The 21,194-nt window shown below is 46.9% G+C and overlaps 3 protein-coding genes across 3 annotated transcripts; 2 read left to right on the forward strand and 1 right to left on the reverse strand.

Moving 5' to 3' along the window:
- Positions 1 to 5,137: 5,137 nt before the first annotated feature.
- H6S33_012317 (uncharacterized protein) lies at positions 5,138 to 7,343 on the forward strand (the record flags this gene model as incomplete). Its single annotated transcript, XM_044844121.1, has 5 exons — positions 5,138 to 5,389; positions 5,610 to 5,966; positions 6,110 to 6,588; positions 6,693 to 7,013; positions 7,094 to 7,343. 5 exons carry the CDS (start codon positions 5,138 to 5,140, stop codon positions 7,341 to 7,343), a joined length of 1,659 nt encoding a protein of 552 aa, XP_044694966.1.
- A 4,261-nt stretch (positions 7,344 to 11,604) lies between these two features.
- H6S33_012318 (uncharacterized protein) lies at positions 11,605 to 13,099 on the forward strand (the record flags this gene model as incomplete). The annotated part of the gene is made up of 3 exons (XM_044844122.1): positions 11,605 to 11,674; positions 11,739 to 12,886; positions 12,962 to 13,099. 3 exons carry the CDS (start codon positions 11,605 to 11,607, stop codon positions 13,097 to 13,099), a joined length of 1,356 nt encoding a protein of 451 aa, XP_044694967.1.
- A 3,289-nt stretch (positions 13,100 to 16,388) lies between these two features.
- Positions 16,389 to 18,600, reverse strand: H6S33_012319 (uncharacterized protein; the record flags this gene model as incomplete). The annotated part of the gene is made up of 3 exons (XM_044844123.1): positions 16,389 to 18,016; positions 18,074 to 18,282; positions 18,416 to 18,600. 3 exons carry the CDS (start codon positions 18,598 to 18,600, stop codon positions 16,389 to 16,391), a joined length of 2,022 nt encoding a protein of 673 aa, XP_044694968.1.
- Between the last annotated feature and the right edge of the window lie 2,594 nt (positions 18,601 to 21,194).

Here is a 21,194-nt window from a genome sequence, read left to right on the forward strand (position 1 = left end):
ACCCAGATGCCTGATAGACAGAATGCGCCTCGCAGTATATGCCTGCCCAGTATGGTACGTACGGTAAGGAAAGTTTAATTAATGTCCTGATCATGATCATGTCATTAATTCGACCCATGATGTCGTAAGTACTCAAATCATGGTTATCAATTATATGTATCTTAGCTAGTGCATACATGGTACGTATACTACATGTATGTATGTGGCCATCCTCTTACTCCTAACGACATACTGGGCCTGACTTCTTCTTCCTCTTCTTTAACCCATCTGCGCCCAGGCAGATAGTGTTCTTTCCGGTGATTGATATCTGTCTCATATCCTCATTACTTACTTGAGTAGTGAATTACATACAAGAGGCCACCGACGTTAACGTCAACACCAATTCTCGGGGAATCGGTAGATGTGGTATACGTATACGTAGGTTGATCAATAGCCCCACGACTGCGTGAAGGCTCTACATACTCATTTATCCCTATCGCCGATCAATCATCATCAATCAGCACATGGAATCAAAAAAACAAAAACAAAAAAACATGGCATCTAGCGAAGAAAGGAGGCACAAGAAATCTTAACGCCGAAAAAGGAGGCATAAAAGTGCGCGGAGAGAGGATCCCTGGCCATGCTGCGCGAGGTTTATTCGCCATATATGCATATCATGAGGCAGATTCCCATTCTCCCTCCACCACGGGTACGGGATTTTACTCTATCTCTTTGTACGCATGGATCACCAAACCAAAATGCACGCGTGAGATCTGTGGCTCAGGGAGGAGGAGGGTGGAGTGGGTCATGGCACATACATATGTACCCCGCAGGTGTCAGGGAGTTCCTGCTTCGGTTTCAGAGCAATGTGTCACAGCCAACGAGGGAAAGAAAGACATCAAGGTTCAGAAGAATACAAAGTTCCCAGGTAAGATTTATCAGGTGAAAGTGCACACGATTACCTTTCACCACTTGCCACATACAGGCGGCGGGGCCAATGGATATACATATGTACCTATCCCCTACTAGTCTTTGTTTTTCGTTTCTGAGCACGTATCCATTCTCCAGAATAGGTATGTTGATGGGAGGAAGTCTCTCTTGACAGGGAATAGTATTTATATCTAGCTACATGTATGTAGGCATCAGCTCTATTCTCCGCTTTCGTTTCTGATCACAAGTCCCCACATGCCATATCCCCCTACTAGTGGGGAACCTGGACAGAGAAATCATCAGTTAATTCTCGGCATACGGTTTGCAGAAACTAAAACAATGGCAGGGGCCCAAATAAAAGAAAACTCTAAAATTCTTCACGGACGGATGCAAAATATGGTTGCGTCTTTGACATACCCTGGAGATCGATATATGAGGTTGTTGTGGCTTGGTCACAATGTGGTCTGTGCGTCCTCATTCTGATAAGATGAACAAAGCAAACATATTTACTTACTTACACGCATCTCATGAAGAATTCAAGATAGCTATAATACATATATCTGTCATAGTGATGAAATAATTCCCCGCCGATCATGAGGCATGGATAGTATCATATTCTCCTTACATATCATATAGGATTACAAGCTCAAGGCATAGAAAACTGGTACTCCCTACACATACGAACCAAGATTAATTATCATCTCTTCATACTGCAGATTCCTCCTATGGTTATCCATCCAAAGTCAATAGCGGTACTCCACTTTATCTCATCACTGTCCGTCAGGAACAGGCCCCAGAGGTAGCTATTGGACCTCTACGTACGAACACCACACAGATACCTCTCTCCTCTACCGGCAGCGGGACCAGAGCCTATTTGATAACCTACCCCGAAAACGAACACCTACACTAGCTGTAAGACTCCATCCTCGAATCGCAAGGTATTCATTCGAAAGGTCCACCATCCAAAGTAGGGTTACGGCGCGGTTCCCGCGGTTAAAAAACTCCTCACGGGTATCATCCTACGCTACCACACCGTATGTATGCATATGCAAGCGCACCGGCATGGGGCATTAGACGAGTCGAATGAACTTTTGTGGAGGATGGTCAATCTCCCGGAGTATTAATCAGATACTCCTTTTTCTTTCTTTTTTGGGCCAGAAAGCGATGCATGAAAGTGGTTTCGCATATCCTCAGGTATTGTAGGAGCGTTGAGATAGATGGAATCGACAGTGCTTTTTCTCTCACGACGGCCCCATGTCCCGGCCGACAACGTCCATCTATCCTCCAAACGGAAAAAAAGTGGCAGTAAGAGAGGGAAGTATAAATAAAAATAAACAACTGAGCCGCTAAATGAAAGATGCACGTCTGTGGCCTGCCCCACTTGATTCGGGCACCCAGGCAGAGTAGTCGGTATCCCGGCGTTGCAAATGACAACCTGCCACGAAACCCGGCAGACAACTGCCTAGCTAAGGTGCAGTAATAATCCTAGGAAATTTTTTATGTTTCACTTTTGCTGGTGCCTTTTTGCCTCCAAACCCCAAGACCCCGGGTTTGGAATGCTATGTATGTATGTAGGGCATGTACCTACTCTACTCTACAGTAGGTATCTGATACTTTGCCCGGCCCTACTCACAACGACTAGGCATGTATTTTTTTTCCTGGGGAAATATCAATTCAGGTAGCCAAGACGCACCATGGAAGAGAAAAAACCGGGTTCTCTGAATCAGGTTATGCGGCATGGTGATGGGATCCCGATCACGTTATCGGAAGGGGGAGTAAACTTGCATGCATACGGGAGGGAGGGAGGGAGGGAGGGAGGGAGGAGTTGACGTTGATTGACACCGCCATTAGAGATCAGGTGTATTCTCCCTGAGCCCAGGGGATCGAGTGTGGCCTGGGGATCAACAACTCTGAACAATCTTCTGAGAAGTACAAGTAAATAGTTGCTAGATATTTAAGCACGCACATAACTATATGTACTAACTATTGCCACACACGCGCGCGAGTGCACACACACCTCTAGATGGGGAAAAAAGGGAAGAAGAAAAGAAAAAAAGAAGAAGAAGGTTGTTTCATTGAGATTCTGTTCCTTCGGATAAATTTCAGGAACTGTTGTCTGAACTGGCTGGTTCTGTAGCGGGTACATGTAAGCACGTTTTCTTGGCACGCGCTGCAGAGAAATTCGGTTAGCGTTACCTACGCTTACGGCGGCATTTTTACAAATAATTTGCATCTGTGCGACAGCGCCCCTAAATATTGGAAACTAACCTAGGTCTTCTTTCTATTCGGCGGCATGGCATGGCAGTTTGTGTGAAGATACAATTCCGGAATGGCTGGTTGGTTTTCGTCTATCCTACATTTTATCGAAGGCATCATACTTTTTTTTTTAGACCGAAAAAGCATTGAAAAAATACCAAAACCAGTCTCCTCTTCGGACCGGATCCACGGCAGAAGATATCGAAACATTCTCATTGGCCACCAACAACGACATGGCGCATCTAAATACCTTTTCAGAAAGGTATATCCAAGTGGTTTATTAGTCAAGTTAGACATTTTTCTCCATGTAGCCCGTCCAACCTCGTGATGGCTACACTGCTAAAATTTAGGGTGGTGGTGGACATGTATGAAATTCAAAATTCTGATATCCGCGCCCGGGAAAGGAAGTCTAGACCAGCAATGGTGGGGGAGGGATGAATGGGTTAGCGGCCTATCGTATCAATGATAGAATTAGGTGGTTACTCGGAGGCGGCAGGCAACAAGAGTAAATGGCTTGCAGGTTGACAGATCTTGCATCCTCGGTTTAGCGAGGGAGATTCGTTCAATTGTGCAGCTGTACAGGGAGAGAGAGCATGAACGACTGAGCCAATTCAATCGGCTTTTTTAAGTGGATATAGCCCATTGGCCATGGAACCTAGGGGATATTGGAGCTTGGCCGTGAGGTGAGGTACGCGTCCGGCCGAACAGGGAGGGAAAATACTGTGATGGGCACAATTGTTCCTGCCTATGGTTCAACATACCTGTTGGGTATGTACCGCTGCCTATGTATTCCATACATCTGAATACCCATCTACCTACATACACTGTAGAATAGTACTGATTCAGAGGAGAACAGAATGAATGCGGATGCTGCTGCCTACCTGACCCTGCGTATACTTCCTCTTTCCTCATTTAGGATATGCGTGTGCAAATGTAGGTACATACATGTATGTATGTACTCTAGAGTAGGTATGTGTGAGTACAAGTATGTCTGTATGTATGTATGTGGGTAGGTTCTCTGCTTAACTCAAGTTCTTATGTGTAGGTAGAGTACTGACACTCTAGTTACTCTAGAGTATTCTATGTACCTACATAACTACATGTACCTACTCTAGATACTCTACCAGTGTGCATCTTGTACTCTATGTCCCCATACGGTACCGTAGCTCAGCACGTACAAGGGTTCAGACCAGACATCCAATAATCACCAGCTAAGCATGAAAACGGTTCGTTACTCTACCATATTCATAACCACCCCTGCGGGCGCGTGCCTGGAGTACATACTGGGGGGTCTAATTTTTGTGGAGTCCCGGCGAATTAGTACCAGAAGAAGTTAGGTGATACAGCGGAAGTTAGATTGTAGGCAAATTCCGCCCCTGCGTGATGGGTTGCGAGCTAGAGTACTAATGGCTGATGATCACTAAAAAAAAACGATCGTCTACCCAGGGTGCACGGGCTTGTATTGTACATACGCCTTTAGACAAAATCACCAACTGACTGGCCCGCCTGCCTCGATCTTGGAACCACCGTACTTACTCTACGGTACACCATGGTAATTGAGCTATTAGCAAAAAGCGCGGTTTTTGCCGTACTGAACGATAGTCTGTTACAATTGCTTGCCTACTTAAATGGATTCCTGCTCCCTCCTCGGACGCTCCAACAAGCTCTAGATCTCCTCTGGTCTGATACCATTATCATTACTCCCCCCTCACTCGTTTTTTCAAGCTTCTACTTCTACCTGCAGCTCGTTACCTAGGATTGGAATAGAGAATTCTCCGAAAACATTGAATCAAATCACCAATATCTATCGTATCAGCCTTGACCCTTAGTTGATCTGAGCGTTTATTTTTCTTCTTTCTCAATTATATTTATTTTTATTTTTATCTTATCTGGTGGTCGGAGAGCTTTAAGGAAAGGATCTTCAATAGTCAGACCAGCTAGCTATTCATTCAACTACTCCCTGCCAATACCAATGGAGAAATCGGTTCAGCAAGACGTACCACTACCTCCTACGATACCATCTTCGGTTGTTGTAAGATCACAATCGCCGCCGGCATCGATCCATCATTCCATCGTCTCCGACTCTTCCGACTCAGATGATAGTAGATACACACTCAGTAAGGAAGAGATTGAGCGCTTGGGACGTGTTAGGCCGGAATGCTTCAAATCGGCTTGGTCAGAGATAGGATTCGTCCTATCAATCTGCATGAGCCAAATATTGACTGTAAGTTTTTCTCCCTTGTTTCTTTTCCCTATTTTTTTTTTTTTTTTTTTTTTTTACGCTGGGGCGCCAAACACATGCCATTGTAATTATGATATGTCCGGGATATATTCGTAAATACCCCATTAACCGACGGACGGAAGAGGGAGATATATCTCGCGCACAGCCCACCTATTATAATAGTAACCACCCTCAATGCGCAGGCCATCATTGGCTAACCTAGTCCCGCGCACCCATACAGGAATACTTCGTCTCTGGATTCAACCTCCTCGTGCCCTCAGTAGTGGAAGCCTTCAAAATTCCCGCAACCTCAGCAACCTGGCCGGCATCCGCCTTTTCACTAGTAATATCATGTTTCCTACTACCCTTCGGCAGGCTGTCGGATATGTACGGCGGGAAGATCATGTTTGTGCTGGGCGTGGGCTGGCTAGTTGTGTGGAGCGTAGTCGCGGGGGTGGCAAAGAATGAGTTGATGTTGGATCTGGCAAGAGCGCTGGCGGGGCTGGGGCCTGCGGCGTTTCTGCCGAGTAGCGTTATGCTGATGGGATGTGTTTATCGGCCGGGGCCTAGGAAGAATTTGGTATGTGCCTTTTCGTTTTGAGTTTTTTTGAGAGTCATGATCATTGTGCATCAGCTTGGTTGGAGTCATCCTTGAAGACGACGTGGACTCATTGGGAGAACCCAATATGTAAGACATTGTACTAATTCGAAACGCAAATATAGGTATTTTCCTTCTACGGCGCCTGCGCACCACTCGGATTCTTCTTTGGGATCTTCTTTGCCGGCATCTCTGCTCAATATTCTTTATGGCGCAGCTACTTCTTCATCGGGGCCCTATTCGCCGCAATCTCCTTTGTGCTCGCCTGGGTTTCCGTCCCCTCCGATAAGGAAGAGCGCAGCACCTTAAACATCAAGATGGACTGGCCCGGAACTATCCTCATCGTGTCGGGCCTCATCCTCGTCGTCTACGCCATCACCGACTCCTCGCGCGCTCCCCATGGTTGGAGATCACCAAACATCTGGGTCACCTTTGCAGCCGGAGTCTGCATGCTCCTCGGCGCCGTGTACGTTGAGGGTTGGGTTTCTCAACAGCCGCTCCTGCCGAGCGATATCTGGCAAGTGCCCATGTTCCCGGCCGTTGTGGCTGCAATGTTTATGCAGTATGGCGGTCTGGGAATCTTTCTCCTCTACTCCACATTCTAGTAAGCCAACTCTCCCCCGCCTCTCTTTCCACTCCCCCCCCCCCCATACTATAGCCTAGCGATGCAAAAAAAGAAAATTAAAGACTAACCACTACACCCTGCAGCGTGGACGGAGTCATGGGCGCTGGTCCCCTTCAAATCGTCGCCTGGTTCACCCCCCTCTTCGTTGGTGGCATGATCATTGCTACAGTCGGTGGCTTTGTCCTCCACATCATCTCCGGAACCATATTAATGATCACTGCCGGTGTCGCCTGGGTAATCGCGCCTCTCCTATTCGCCATTATGCCCGACGGTGCTAGCTACTGGGCTTTCGTCTTCCCCGCCATGATCATGGCGACCGTTGGTATCGATATCAGCTTCAACATCACAAACATCTTCATCACTACTGGTTTGCCGAAGCGACAGCAGGGCCTTGCTGGTGCCATGTACGTTACCACTCCCCTAACCCTATACAACCCTAACCCTGAGCGAAAAAAAATAACTAACGAGAATTGAAATATTATAGAATCAACTCGAATATGCATCTGAGTATCGCCTTTTTTCTCGGTTTTGCAGAGATCATCTCGGCGAAAACGCATCATCAGGGAATCAGAATCAGTTACAAGGCGGTGTTCTGGTTTGAGATTGCGCTGGCGCTTGTCGCGTTGATAATCATGGTGATGTGGGTTAGGGTTAGTAAGGCGAAATGTGATTTGACAGCGGATGAAAAGGAGATGGAGAGGGAGAGGAGCAGGTCGAGGGGATCTGAAAATTAGTTCTTTTTTTAATGTTAATAAGTTATGGGGACGAGTTAATGATAATGTTGTAGGCGGGAGTGGAGGAGGGGGTTAGGGTTAAAATAGGTTGGTCTTCAGAGGGTTTTATTCGGGGGGCATCGGGCTGGCGTTTATTATTGGTTGGAGTTTTTATTCGTTTTTTTTTCTTTCCTTTTCTTTGCCTTCGCTTCTCTTGTAATTAATATTTTGGGGAAAAGGTGTTGGGGAGAGAGAGAGAAACAAACAAAAAAACGTTATGGAAAAAAGAATTTAAAATCATAAATAAAGATATCGTCTCATCTCACTATCTCATCTGGACCGCATCTTGATACTAATGCAATTGGTACCAGATTAGGGAGCGGGCGTCCAAAGTGAAGGCACATGTACCTGATTGGAGTAGAGTACAACTGATCTGACCCGATGCTTTCTCTCTCTCTCTTTTTTTTCTGGCACTTTTTCTTTGTTCCTTGGCCGCGGCCGTGCAGTATGTAAGTACCCTTATCATAACGTGACAAGTGGTACAGGTAGGTATGTATAGCACCTCTGTTTTATACATACATGCCGGTACATGTCAGCTCTCAGTTCAGATGTAGGTTCCATATGTAGAGCACTGTATTAGATGTAGTCAACAGCTATACATGCCGTATCCATGGGCCAATTATACGGACACAAACTCATCAAGGCTCACCGATGAGGGCTTTGAAGACTTCGGTTTGGTTCTGAAGTATACCGATACCATGAACAACTATAATTCTGCGCGGTTCAGCAAGTAGCATTAGCCTATTATTGTCGACCGGGGCTCGAGCACGTACCATGGAAACTAAAATCAGGCATATCTAGAGTACCACTCGATGCGTCAAATATGATTACTTGGTGAGCTTACACGCAGTGATAGGTTTAAAAGACACATTGCCGCTCGAGTTCCAAACCAGCCAAACCCACCAATAACCTTCTATGTAACCATAGCGGACTCCATATGAACAGCCGACTACAACGGTGCCTCCAACCAGTAAGGAGCCAAGATACCATAATGGACTCCATATGAACAGCCGACTGCAACGGTGCCTTTAGCCAGTAAGAAGCCAAGGTTCCTCGATTTCACCTCCCGCTTCACTTGGGCGTCTATCTACCTCTGGCAGCTGGAGTAGAAGGGCAGGGGTCGAATCTTTGATCCAGGCATGTGCTGAAAAACGTAGTTTTTGTTTTTTCTCTCGCCAATTACTCGGGCCAATAAGACATTAGGGCTTGGCCTCTTGCCGTTCGAAACCATGCACCCTTCGTGCGTCTGCGTCTGGGGGGCCGTCGCACCTCGGGTCTTAAATGGGGGCCGGGGGTGTGGATGTTTAAGACACGAACAACGTTGCAACAACGCATGGCTTGTCTATCAAATTTTTTTTTTTTTTTTTTTTTTTTTTTGCCTTTTTGCCTTTTTGTACTTCAAGGGTTGGTTCTGGAATTCCAAAGTGGAGATGCGGTCTGTGCTTTTTGCCCGGATACATGGATGGATGGTGAGGAGGAATTGATGGGGGATGGGCATGGCCGGACGGATGCCTTCTTTCTTGGCATGCCGATCGATCGAGTGATGGCGGAAGATTCTGTCACATGTAGGCCAAGTGTCTCCCGGGGAGTCACTCGTAGGGATAGTATTGGCAACCCTAACCCTAGATGAGTATGAGTATGAGTATGAGTACAACGAGTCTAGAATGCCCTCCTCGTATTTTGATGGGCGTATATAACAGTTGACCTTTGAAATTGCAATCAAAGGCGTCCATATCCATATGGCCGGCCATCTCTGGAAAAGGCTTCAGAAGTTATATCCCTTCGTTCGTCAGAGCAAAAACGGAGACATATTAGGCGCACGACGGCGTGGTGATGTTCAGAAAATCTAGCTATCTACAGACTGTGGAGACACCAGAAAAAGGAAAGTATAGGAGGGGTCACAGAAGGCGACTTTACAGCAAAAGGTTCACGGAATAAGGGTTAGGTTTATTACCGAGTAAAAGTTGCCTACTAGCTCAGAGTCGTGAAAACACACGAAGGGATATATATGCTCGTCTGGGTTACTCTTTTAACCATTCCCTTTAATTTGCAGATCGGCCTCGGAAATTATATAACGGCCATACCAAATCTTTGAACTTCCTCATTTTGGCCTTTCTGTTTGGTTCCTAATCATGATCAACAAGCAATAGATATGGCATCCCCGATCTTAATTAGAGGTGTGTTGGCAATTTAAAGCCGATCGCTTATATATATAATTTTATCTCTAAAAAACACATAAAAAAAAACCAATATCAATCATGGAATGGTCGTGGAGACGTTACAAGAGATTACAATTGCAATAATATTTTATTGGCTGTTTTGTATGTGAAAGCGCGAAGGTTGAATAGTTTTGTACTTCCCATTTTTATTAATTTATTACCCATGATAGGCTTGCGGTGAAACACCGAAAAGAACTCTTTTGGCGACTTTCTTAATATTGCACTACAAGCTTCTATCCTCGGGTGAGATTTAGATAAATGAGAAATATAACACATAGCTAGATGTAAAGCTTAAGTACAGTACTGAAAAAGGGAAGTGTTATAGGTACTGTAGCAATACGGAATTGTGCAAAACTTCTGGATTGAATCGGAATCGTCACTACTATACTGTACAATATATACCGTATTATAGTGATGGGCACAAGACAAAAAGTCTCGAGCCTTTGTCCCGAGATACGAGACAAAACAAAACATAGAGAAAATGAGAGAAGGCAAAACAGGACAAAACAGAAAAAGCCTAGTCTCGAGACTTTTCGAAATATACGAGTGATTGTCTGTGACCTTAGTTTTGCTTGTTTTCCCCGCCAAAAATATCATGGTGTAAAAAAAAAATCCCATGCGGAAAAAATCCTGTTTTATAAAAAGTTCTCCGTGTGTAAGAAAACATCAACCTGATGACCTAACCCCTAACCCTAAGTCTCGAGACTTTTCACGATACATGGCCCAAGTATTGTCAATTCCGAGACCTCTCTCTGTAATCCACAAGAAAAGACGAAACATCCACAAGTATCGCCTTGTTTTGTATTGTGCCCATCACTACCGTATTAGCAATACCTCAGTTTCGTGGTATTCTGCCAGATAAGATGCTACTAGATATATATACCCTCTTTTTAGTACTGTATTACTGTAGTAGAATATACATTGTAGGAGTTTTTTGAGTGATTTTGTTTTTATATGTGTATCAATAGTCTGCGTACTGACTGGGGAAAACATATATGTTTACAATTCCGGCATTGTATTACATGTAATATAGTACTACAGTACCAAAAAAGCGGGTGGATCCAGTACCATATCTGGCAAAATACCGTAGGGTTACGGTATTGTTACGGTATTGCTACGGTATAATAGTTAGGATTCCGATTTAATTCGGAAGTTTTGCACAATTCTGTATTGGTACAGTACCTATTACAGCCTCTTTTTTCGTACTGTACTTACATGTAGTCACTTTGCGTCGTTCGTTGGTTTCACTATCGGAGAATGTAAAACACTCATATATAATCATTTCCCTTTAGCAATTCGCGCTCGTTTTGGCAGCCTTAATCCAAATAAGATCGTGATATTCTAGATAAAGGCACAAAAATATATCCGTTTCGCCGGTAAAACACCATTGTAATCTATCTTACATGTAATATGTACCTATTAGTAGCGTACTAATACCGAGCGTGCGTGACAGAGGATCTGCACTCCGGGATAGGTCTCTGGAACGCGTCGCGCGTTAAACTCCAGTTGCCAAATTTTATTTCTACCTTATCAACACGTGATTGCATTGATTGCACAATTCCGTTAAAGAAAGAGAGCCTCCAGACATTCTCATGATGCCACTGCAATTGCAACTTGAAGGAGTCGGGCCAGTCTTTGTTGGTGTGGGTTTGGGTGTGGCTGAAGCACTTCCATTTTGGGGCTAAAGTGCAAGGTTGGGACGGGAGGAGACACGCGCCAGGCCAGGGAAACAACTTCGCGTCCGGGCCAATGTCAACGATTCTATTCTGGAGGTAGCACAGACGACCAACGACCAACGACCAACGACCAACGACCAACGACCAACGACCAACGACCAACGACCAACGACCAACGACCAACGACCAACACTCAACACAGCACGACGACTTTCTCTACGTAGCTAACTCTACGACATAGATGTGCAAGCCTCATAGGTCTGCAGCGCACATCTCTACAGCACACAACTAAACCGCTACCCAGACACCCGCCCATCTCTGGCCAGTATGGATATCTGGTCTGGCTCGATCTCAGTCGAGTCCTCCTCGGCCTCAGCAAACATCGTGCCCCTTGAAGGTAGCCAATACACACAATCCAATACCCTCTAACCTACAAACACCAGATACTAACAACCCCCCAGATCTCCGCCTCTCCACGCCCTCCTCCACCACCACCCCCTCCTCCGTCCTCTCCCACCTCACCAGCAGCCTCTCCTCCGCCCGCCTCTCCGCCCTCTCCATCATCGACCCCACCCGCATCCCGCTCTACCTCGCCGCCGGCCCCTCCCTCGAGCTCACAACAACCTCCCCCGCAACCGCCTCCTACTTCCGCAAACTCTTCCTCTCCACCCTCCCCACAGACGACACCCTCCGCACCACAACCCAATCCCGCGCCGCCCTCCTCGTCCGCATTACTAACGATACCCCCGCTGCCCCGGGCTCCTGGAAACTAACAGAACTTGTAATCTACGCCGCCATCACACACCTGCCCCCCCAACAACCACTCCTAACAACCACAACAGCAGACCTAACACCCCCCAACTCCTCCCCGCCCGCCGACGCCACCGCCGCCGCACCAACAGTCCTTGTAACCGTCCACGCCCTCCCGCTCTCGTCGCACCATGCCTTCTTGATATACATGGCTGTGGTGAAGCCGCACGCCGAACCGCTCTTTATCGCCCCGAACCCGCAGGAGATACTAAACCCGTCGATCTCACAGTCCGCGAAGAAGCGCGGCGCGGCAGTGCTCGATGCCGCCGCGGACCCGCGGAAGCGCGCGAAGAGGAGTGTGCAGCCGCAGCCACCGCAGCCGCCGCCGCTGACGCTGCTGGGCGGCGCCGCGCTGAACCACCGGAAGATGAGTGTGGGTGGGGGTGCGGCGGGGGCGGGGGCGGGCGCGGGCGCGGGGGTGATGGTGAAGAGGGAGAGGACGCCGTCGCCGGCGCCGTCGCTGTCGGTGAATCGGTCGTTTGGCAGTGGTGGTGGGAGCGGGGGCGGGAGGGGGCTGAAGAGGAGTGAGTCGTCGGCGACGATGCGGTCGGCGGTGGGGGCGGTGGCGAGGAAGGAGGTGTATGGTGAGGTTGAGACGCGGAACCGTGCGGAGCTGGCGAAGGTTGTGGTGGCGGGGATGAGGGCGTGTGGGTTGAAGGACTATCGCGGTGGCAGGGGGAGGTCGATTGTGGGCGTGGAGGACGACGAGGAGGGCGAGAGGGAGAGGGAGAGGGAGAGGGAGAAGGAGGAGTATAAGCAGGTCTATTATCATACGGTCAAGGCGGCTGCGTTTGCGTTGGTAGGTTTTTTATCTTTATCCGCTGTTTTAGTTTTGTTTGGTGCGTGGGGGGCTAATTGGTCTGTGTGTGTGTAGAGGAACGTCATCGCCGCTGGCACCGTGGGCCAGGACAGGATGAGGGACGTGGTGGATAGGCTCCTGGCGGTCTTCTGTGAACCCAGGACTGGACAGCTGATGTTGGAGGCGGCGGCTGCGCAGGCGGCGGACGAGTAGCGTGCTGCGCTGCGCTGGGTTCGGTTATTTCGGTTTCTTCTTTTGTGTTTTTATAAAAATGACTTTTGGTAGTGGGCGTTTTTTCTTTTTTTCTTTTTGACGACTTCTTCTTTTTTGACTTGGCTTGATTGGATGAGGGGATGGGGGGTTAATTGGTGGCTGTAGATACATAGGATACCAGGGTGCTTTTGCGTATGTGTGCGTTGGAATAATAGCTGGCTTGCAATTGGAAAAGAGTGGAGTGAAGATAGTGGAATGGGGGTGGTTTGGTAATGTGCATGGATTATCACTCGTGTGGATGTACCATTCAGCAACTTGATAAACTTGGGGTATTACATTGCCCTTTAACTACTAGTTACTGTACTGTTGGGCGTTTTGTGTTCTTCGTCAGTGCTAGTGACGGTATGTCAGGCTTGCGTAAGATAAGAGGTGTTTACGTCGGTGATATGAGAACTACCCCAATCGGTCGTGGGATCCATATATTGGGTTAGTAGGAACATATATATAGATAGGACAGATATTTAATCGCAAAACGGCGGCCATGAGCCGGGTCTGCTATGTCGTTAGTAGCGGTGATCTAGATTTGATGTGGGGGCTTGGTCATGGGATATCACTCGGTGTTGGTACTAATGGGTAATGGCGGTTTTTTTTTTTTTTGTTTAAGTCATTAAGGGCGGTTTGGCCGGGCGCGTGTGCTGGTAGCGATGGGGCGGGGTGTGGTGAGGGCTGGTAATATTGGGTGTGATTACGTACATGCATGGGGCGGATTTGACCGATCTAGAAGGAATTTATAGCTAGGAAATGGAGGGCAGGATCAATGGGTGGTGTTGATTATGTGAATACTAGATAGTTGTGTATGGATGTGTGGATGTGTAGTGGTGTGTTAACACATGTGGAAATGGGCATTAGAGACATGCGGCAAGGTATGTAGTCTCTCTAGCTAGTAATTAGAGTACTATCTCCATGCCGCTAATGGGGCGAGAAAGACAGTGGTGGATCAAACCGCTGGGGATGTAAGGTAAGATATATGTGGGCCTGCTAGCTGGTAAATAACCCCAACTAACCCTAACTAATATTATCCCCCCAACCCCCACTCCGAAAGGTCAACTTTCTCCCGTCGATTAATTGGTTTCCTTCCTGTTTGCGCCCTTGCAGTCTTCATCCTCACAATATCCATGGCTCCGGTTGGCCTATTGTGTACCTGCGGTATATATTGCCTTAACGTTATCCCTTATACTTGGAGTTTATCAGACTCTATGGGGACTCCGCCGGGCGGTCTCGTGCCTTGAAAAGAGTATAGCAGAAAAACTGCGCGCGATCCAGCGAAGTTGGTTTCCCAAACCAGGTTCCTTTTTTGCTCTGGCTTTTGGCTGATGTGGTATAAGAGAAGGTTTCTTATTTTGGCAGCTGTACATCAAAATACTCGTACACATCCAGCCTGGTGATTGCTTGCTCTTGGTTGCGGGCATCTTGATTTTGTGGTATTGTAGACGCTCAATGTAGTCGCGCATTAAGTCCCGGACGCTAGGAACATTGATTAGGAAGCAATAGCGGCGGGGCCTCTGAACGAACTTCTAGTTGATTCTAAAGCTCTACGCCCTGTCCCTGGACAGATAGATACCGCTTGCGCTTAAATGCTGGTTATGTGGCGATCACTGTGTAAGATTTGTTCTGATACCGGATATTGCAATTACCGATCTTGGGAGGCTTCGAGGATTATTTCATGTATATAGTAATGATCAATGCTTCCCAATGACGATGGGTAAGACATATATCAGCGGGTGACACTCGAGGACCCCCGGAAAATAATAACTCCAATGAATATAAAGTACTTGGGTAGTTAATTATCTGTGTATGGCGTGCATGAACTGAAGCCTTTAACTTGATCACTTACAGGTACGTACCCTAACCTGGACCGCCCATCCGCCTTGGCCTGAAACTGAAGGCGGGCTCAATCGTGCTTCAATAGTTCTCTTGCATGTGTTCATTCTACCATGTCCAACGGCTTATGGCGCCCTAAACTAGCAGATCGGTTGAAGAAGGTACGTTTTGTGGTTTTGGGTCGTCTGCCAAGACAGTTAGCATATCTGGAATGGAGACTCTTCCTGGTGCCATCTTCCTTCGAGATAGATTTCTATACGATGATAGTAATTCGCTTTTGGATTCGGGAGAATAGCTATAGCCAGAGTATGTGTATTGGCCATGGATCTTGGTGTGGTGCGGGGGATAGAACATAGTTTGCTCATAAAAGGTTTAGACACGAGTATGTCTTGGCACTATGGCTCCGAGTGATTGGTCATGATTATAAGAAGGATGTTCACTAGAGCCACAAACCCGAGAAACGGACGGGTGGCTATCCCCACGTAGTATATATACGAGGAGTCGGGAGTGTGCGGATGACAGCGGGAGAGTTTAACTTGCTTTCGCTTGTGGGTGTGTAATGAGTACTTACTAACTGGTTCTGATACTGCGCGTGCATGCAATGTCGGACAGAGCAGTGGCGCCACGGCTGCACAGCGCTATCGATAAATCACCACGGTGCATCTGCTCATACATTCTAGCTTGGCACCGGGCGAGGCCGCGTGTTAGATACGTCGTCCGGATGGGGGTGTAAGGTTTGAGAGGTGTGTAGGTGTATCACATGGGGATCCTATGAATAATACCGCTCATCATACGCCTTGCATGCACGTGGCCTTTCGCTGTCTATCTTCACAGGTTATCACGCGGAGTATAGCATCTTACAACTCGTGTACGTAGGAGGCGAGAGTTGCGGGCCACGTCAACTATGTCGATAGCAGGTATAATCGTTATATATGAGGTGAAATCTGATTTGACAAAAGAATCTGATAACGCTCAACCCATCTATAAACCCCCCAACGACCAGTGGAGTCTGTGAGTGTAACGCGTGCTGTCGCAGTACTTGCATTGGTGATTGAATTCATGCTCATATATGTCTTCACGCAGGTTGTGCACATTGGCTATGGTGTGAAATTGCTAATTCATACTCGGCATATCTATCCGACCTTGAATGTGTAACTAGGGAATGGTAAATGATTAAGGACCGAATGTTATATAAATGAACGTAGAACATAAGATATGGAACCATGCTTTTTAAAGGATATATGTACCCCGGGATGAAGAATGAAGTAAATTAAAGGAATCTGAATATAAGAAAAGGATATGTGGATAACATAGTGAGAAACCCCATCAAACAGAAAAAGCCAGCTGGAACACAAGAAATCGGTAATACGGCAACAACAAAAATGGACTTGGGCGCTTACAGACAAACTTAACGCAACAAGGAGAGAAAATTTGCGTCTATGGCTTGCTTAAGAAGGGGGGTCACCGTATTATGGTTATTCTGTGCTGCTAAGTCTAAAGGAGTGCGGCCAGTACTTGTCTCAGCAAGTGGGTCAGCGCCCTTCTCGAGCAGCAGGCGGGCCACCGCTTCGTGACCGTTTTGTGCCGCCAAATGTAGGGGAGTCCATGATTCAACATCAAGAGCAGAGACATCCGCGCCCTTCTCGAGCAACAGGCGGGCCACCGCTTCGTGCCCATCTTGTGCCGCTATATGTAGGGGAGACCATGAGTACCCTTTCGTAAGAGCAGAGACATCCGCGCCCTTCTCGAGCAACAGGCGGGCCACCGCTTCGTGACCGTTTTGTGCCGCCAAATGTAGGGGAGTCCATGATTCAACAACAAGAGCAGAGACACCCGCGCCCTTCTCGAGCAGCAGGCGGGCCACCGCTTCGTGACCGTTTTGTGCCGCCAAATGTAGGGGAGTCCATGATTCAACATCAAGAGCAGAGACATCCGCGCCCTTCTCGAGCAACAGGCGGGCCACCGCTTCGTGCCCATCTTGTGCCGCTATATGTAGGGGAGTCCATGAGTACCCTTTCGTAAGAGCAGAGACATCCGCGCCCTTCTCGAGCAGCAGGCGGGCCACCGCTTCGTGACCGCTTTGCGCCGCCAGATGTAGGGGAGTCCATGATTTAACATTAAGAGCAGAGACATCCGCGCCCTTCTCGAGCAGCAGGCGGGCCACCGCTTCGTGACCGTTGTATGCCGCTACATGTAGGGGAGTCCATGATTCAACATCAAGAGCAGAGACACCCGCGCCCTTCTCGAGCAGCAGGCGGGCCACCGCTTCGTGCCCATTTTGTGCCGCTACATGTAGGGGAGTCCATGAGTCTTCTTTCCCAAGAGCAGAGACATCCGCACCCTCCTCCAGCAGCAGGCGGGCCACCGCTTCGTGCCCATTTTGTGCCGCTATATGTAGAGGGGTGTCTGAGCAACAACTACACTGAATACATAAGTCTACACCATTCCCAATCAGAGGAAGGATCTCTAGCTCTGAGAAATATTTGCGGTGCAGCAGCTGGCATAACCTTTGTATATTGTCTTCCCCCGCGCTGTTATGAGTGTTTCCAGGGGATCGCTCTGTACCTTTTTCCTCCAGGTCCTGGGAAATGTTCAAATAGCGACGAGACTCCGACGATCTATCTAAAATACCTAGATATTTCTCCGCTCCCATGGTAATAGTAGATATCATGGTGCTGTCGATATATTGGGAGCGGGGTGGAGAGGAAATGAGGGTGTGGTTTTCTTCGTGCTGGCTTTCAATGATCGAATTGACAGGAAAAACCAATTCGGGCCCGGGAGGGATGCTCTCCACATCAACCATCTCGGTATCTTCACTATTGATATAAAGAGGGTTGATGTATGTGCCTAGTGGAGACTGCATATCATGATTGAGTGAATTTACAGGCTGATAATGCGTGAGGTAAGGGCGAGGCGTCTCTGGATTTTGCTCCATTGGTGTACTATCGTTATCGATTCTTGGGGTTCCATATGATTCGCTGGGCGTCCCAGGATCAGGATTCCGGGGAGTCCAATATTGAACGTAGTCCGGAGTAGCTTAAGATACTACAGTCAGAGAAACTCTATTCTCGGGAGATTTGAAGTTTTACTTACCTGCCGAGGGGGAATCGCCTGGTTGATATCCGGGAGCGTGCCGCTGCAGTTTCTCCATAGTTATTGGCAACTTGTTGAATGTAAACTTAGTCTGTTTTCTCTCAGACATGAGTCTTTCATTTTGTTTTTTTAGCATTGCAATCGCATCCTTCCTCTTAAGGTTTTTGTTGAGTCCCCAATGTTTTATTTTTCTATCGAACTGTCTCTTGCTGATGAGTTCATGATCGAATGTTAGCTATGCGCGTATTACAATATATTGCTGGTCGATCGCACGCGCAGTACTAGTATATATCTATATTCTGGGGCCGGCCATATTGTTGTGCGCCTGGAAATTGTACTTACTTTGCATAGAAACCATGGTTTTGCGCCATGATTTTCCTTATCTCTGGAAGCTTGAGATTTTCCTGGAGGTATAATTTCTGGAATTCTGGACGTTGAGCTTCCCACTCGGCTACTGTGTGCTCACAGAGTTTAAAATCCTTCTCCCAATCCGTACGCGTACGTGCCGGGCGGGGGGGTGGTTCCATCGGGTGATCGGTGGCTTTATTTAGCGAGGCTGTGGGGGTAGAAATTGGGTATATTTATTATAATGTAAGGTGAGAGTACTAGTGTGTTGTACTACGAAGGTTGAACCGCAAGGTGATAATGAGGGAGGAATATCAAGATCGACTAGATAGAGGGCACACGTTGAGGTTTAAGTACCAATTTTTCGGAGTCGAGATGATATTAACAAAATCACTAGTAGTACCAGTGAGCTCATCCAGCTAATCGGTAGCTTCTGATACATAGCCTCACATTATTATGCACGGTGCTTTTGATATGACCCAATCAACACGGTCTACAAAAGCACCCCGCAGCAAGGCTCGGATGTGCCAACACAAGAAACGACCAATCCGTCAAAAGCACCTTGCAGGTATTGGTAACCGACACATAGGTCAAAAGCACGTTACACAGAGATATCTGAGATTCATTCAAGAACCAACTAATCCGTCAAAAGCACCTTGCAGGTATTGGTTTTAAGATACAACCGACTAATAAGTCAAAAGCACCTTACACAGAGAGTCGAGAGTCGAGATTTATTTAAGAACCGGCCAATCAGTCAAAAGCACCGTGCTGCAAAATTATTTATATATACTCCATTTTCTTGCCCCTTCTCACCCTATTCTCGATATATTTTCTCTAATTTCTTCTACGTTCATAGCTGCAGACGGCCTATCCCCGCTATATCCTGCCCAGTACTGCAGTCCCGCCACATTTTCTACAAATAAAAACATTCAACATACGAAATGGAAGCCATTCCTAAAAACGCTGCACGAAACTTCTGCTGTAACTGCAAGAGCTTACAAGAAGATACATGCGGCCCCTCTAACACCCCAAAAGATCTCATTCAAAAGGATGATTCGATTAAAAGACTACCCGAGTCTACACATCCAACATTTTCGTCATTCAACACATCTACACCTATTCTTTCTCGGTCCTCTTCAACGACCAAAGAAGAAAACCAACCTGTTACTAACGATACGGCACAAGATAATACCATAAATTGTCAGTTATATTACAGTTCCACTTTTAGTTCGCGACTGCATTACTAACTCCCGGACCCCTACTGTGATGGCCTTAGCCTTCGAAGGTTATAACCAGGATACTTCGTTGGCTACTTTAGAGGCAGGGCCAGCTTCCACAGGTGATAGTCGATTCCGACGCATTTCACCGGAAATACAACGATTTATTCTCTTCATTCTTATGGGAATCATGTTCATCCCCTTTTCATTCGTTGTTCGGGCCTGGGGAAATCTTGACACGAGTCAGACCGTCGGGGTCCTCCAGGTATCTGTGGTTTTCTTTGTGGAGTTGGCCAAGCTGTTTCCTTGGATCTGAGGTGTGTAAGCGTTTTTTCTTGTTATTTCACGGCATCTAATGTATCATGCATCGTTAGTATAAGGAGTACTGGGTTGTGATTAGCTTGGGCGGGATTATTGATATACAAAACATACATGTATCTCATGTCGTTGGATAGATTTTCTTTTTCATTTTGTCTTCTATCTTCCTCTCACTTTCTCTACACATTCTTTTCATTTGTAAAAATAATAAAAATTGTTGTAATACCCTTTGGAAAAAGATTTTATTTGAAGCGTTTTAATTTGCCTACTACTGGGTCGTTAGAAATTCAAGTTAGGGCTCATGATCAACTATGGTAGTTTCTCTGTACTGGTTTGCTGGAATTGTTTCAATGAGTGTAATCTGAATCTCTAAAGACCGAGGCCCCTGTATACTATATTATGGATATATGCATATGCATGTACCGCCGATCTTACAAGAACTAGAAAGGATTGACCCCGGGCCTAGTAAATACCTCCAAGAAGATGGTAGTTGCTAATATATAAGGCCGGCCCCTAGAAATGATTGAATGTGTTGCATGAATCAAAAACGTTCCCGACTACAAGCTTTTCCAGCCTGGATATTATAACATGCAGCAGGCCTAGGGTTTTCAGATTCATGAACCTCGAATTATATATCCTATTGTATGCTCCGCCCTGTAGAGAAACAGTTATCTGGTGGGCATTCTCTTTACTGAACTCAATACCCGCAACGTCACGTCCTCAGATGGTAAACAGTTCTTCGGAGTCAGTAGAAAAATTGGGGGAAATGTAGTCATATGTATCCAAGTATAATCTGCGTGGATATTGTACGCGCTGAATGGGACTGAACTGCCTCGCCTTCTAGAGGCGTTTGAACGGACGGTCAGGAAGCGCAGCTCAAACTTGTTCTCCTCGGCACGCTTGAAGGCCTGGAGCATTACTCCGATCAAGGTCTGAAACCGTTCAGTAAATGCCTTTCATAGCTGCCGGCCTTCCTCGATCGAACAGTAAATGCCTCCAATGGCTGCATTACTTGATTCTTTTAGAATCACGGAGACCAATCAAGTCATTATAGTGCTGTTCTTACATGTAGTTAGCTATCTGTGTGAAGATGATGCGCCATGCACATAGGGAAGTTATGGGATCCGGAGGTAGGTGTGTAAATGTTGACTTTTAAAGAATCAACTACATGTAATTAGTTGGTAGAAACTGAAAATATGTAGCTGGTGGTCGATGGTTCGGCTGGTTCTAAGTTTGACTTA

The sequence above is a fragment of the Morchella sextelata genome, assembly GCF_020137385.1.
Source record: "Morchella sextelata strain SCLS chromosome Unknown scls_8, whole genome shotgun sequence".
Classification (NCBI taxonomy): Eukaryota; Fungi; Ascomycota; class Pezizomycetes; order Pezizales; family Morchellaceae; genus Morchella; species Morchella sextelata.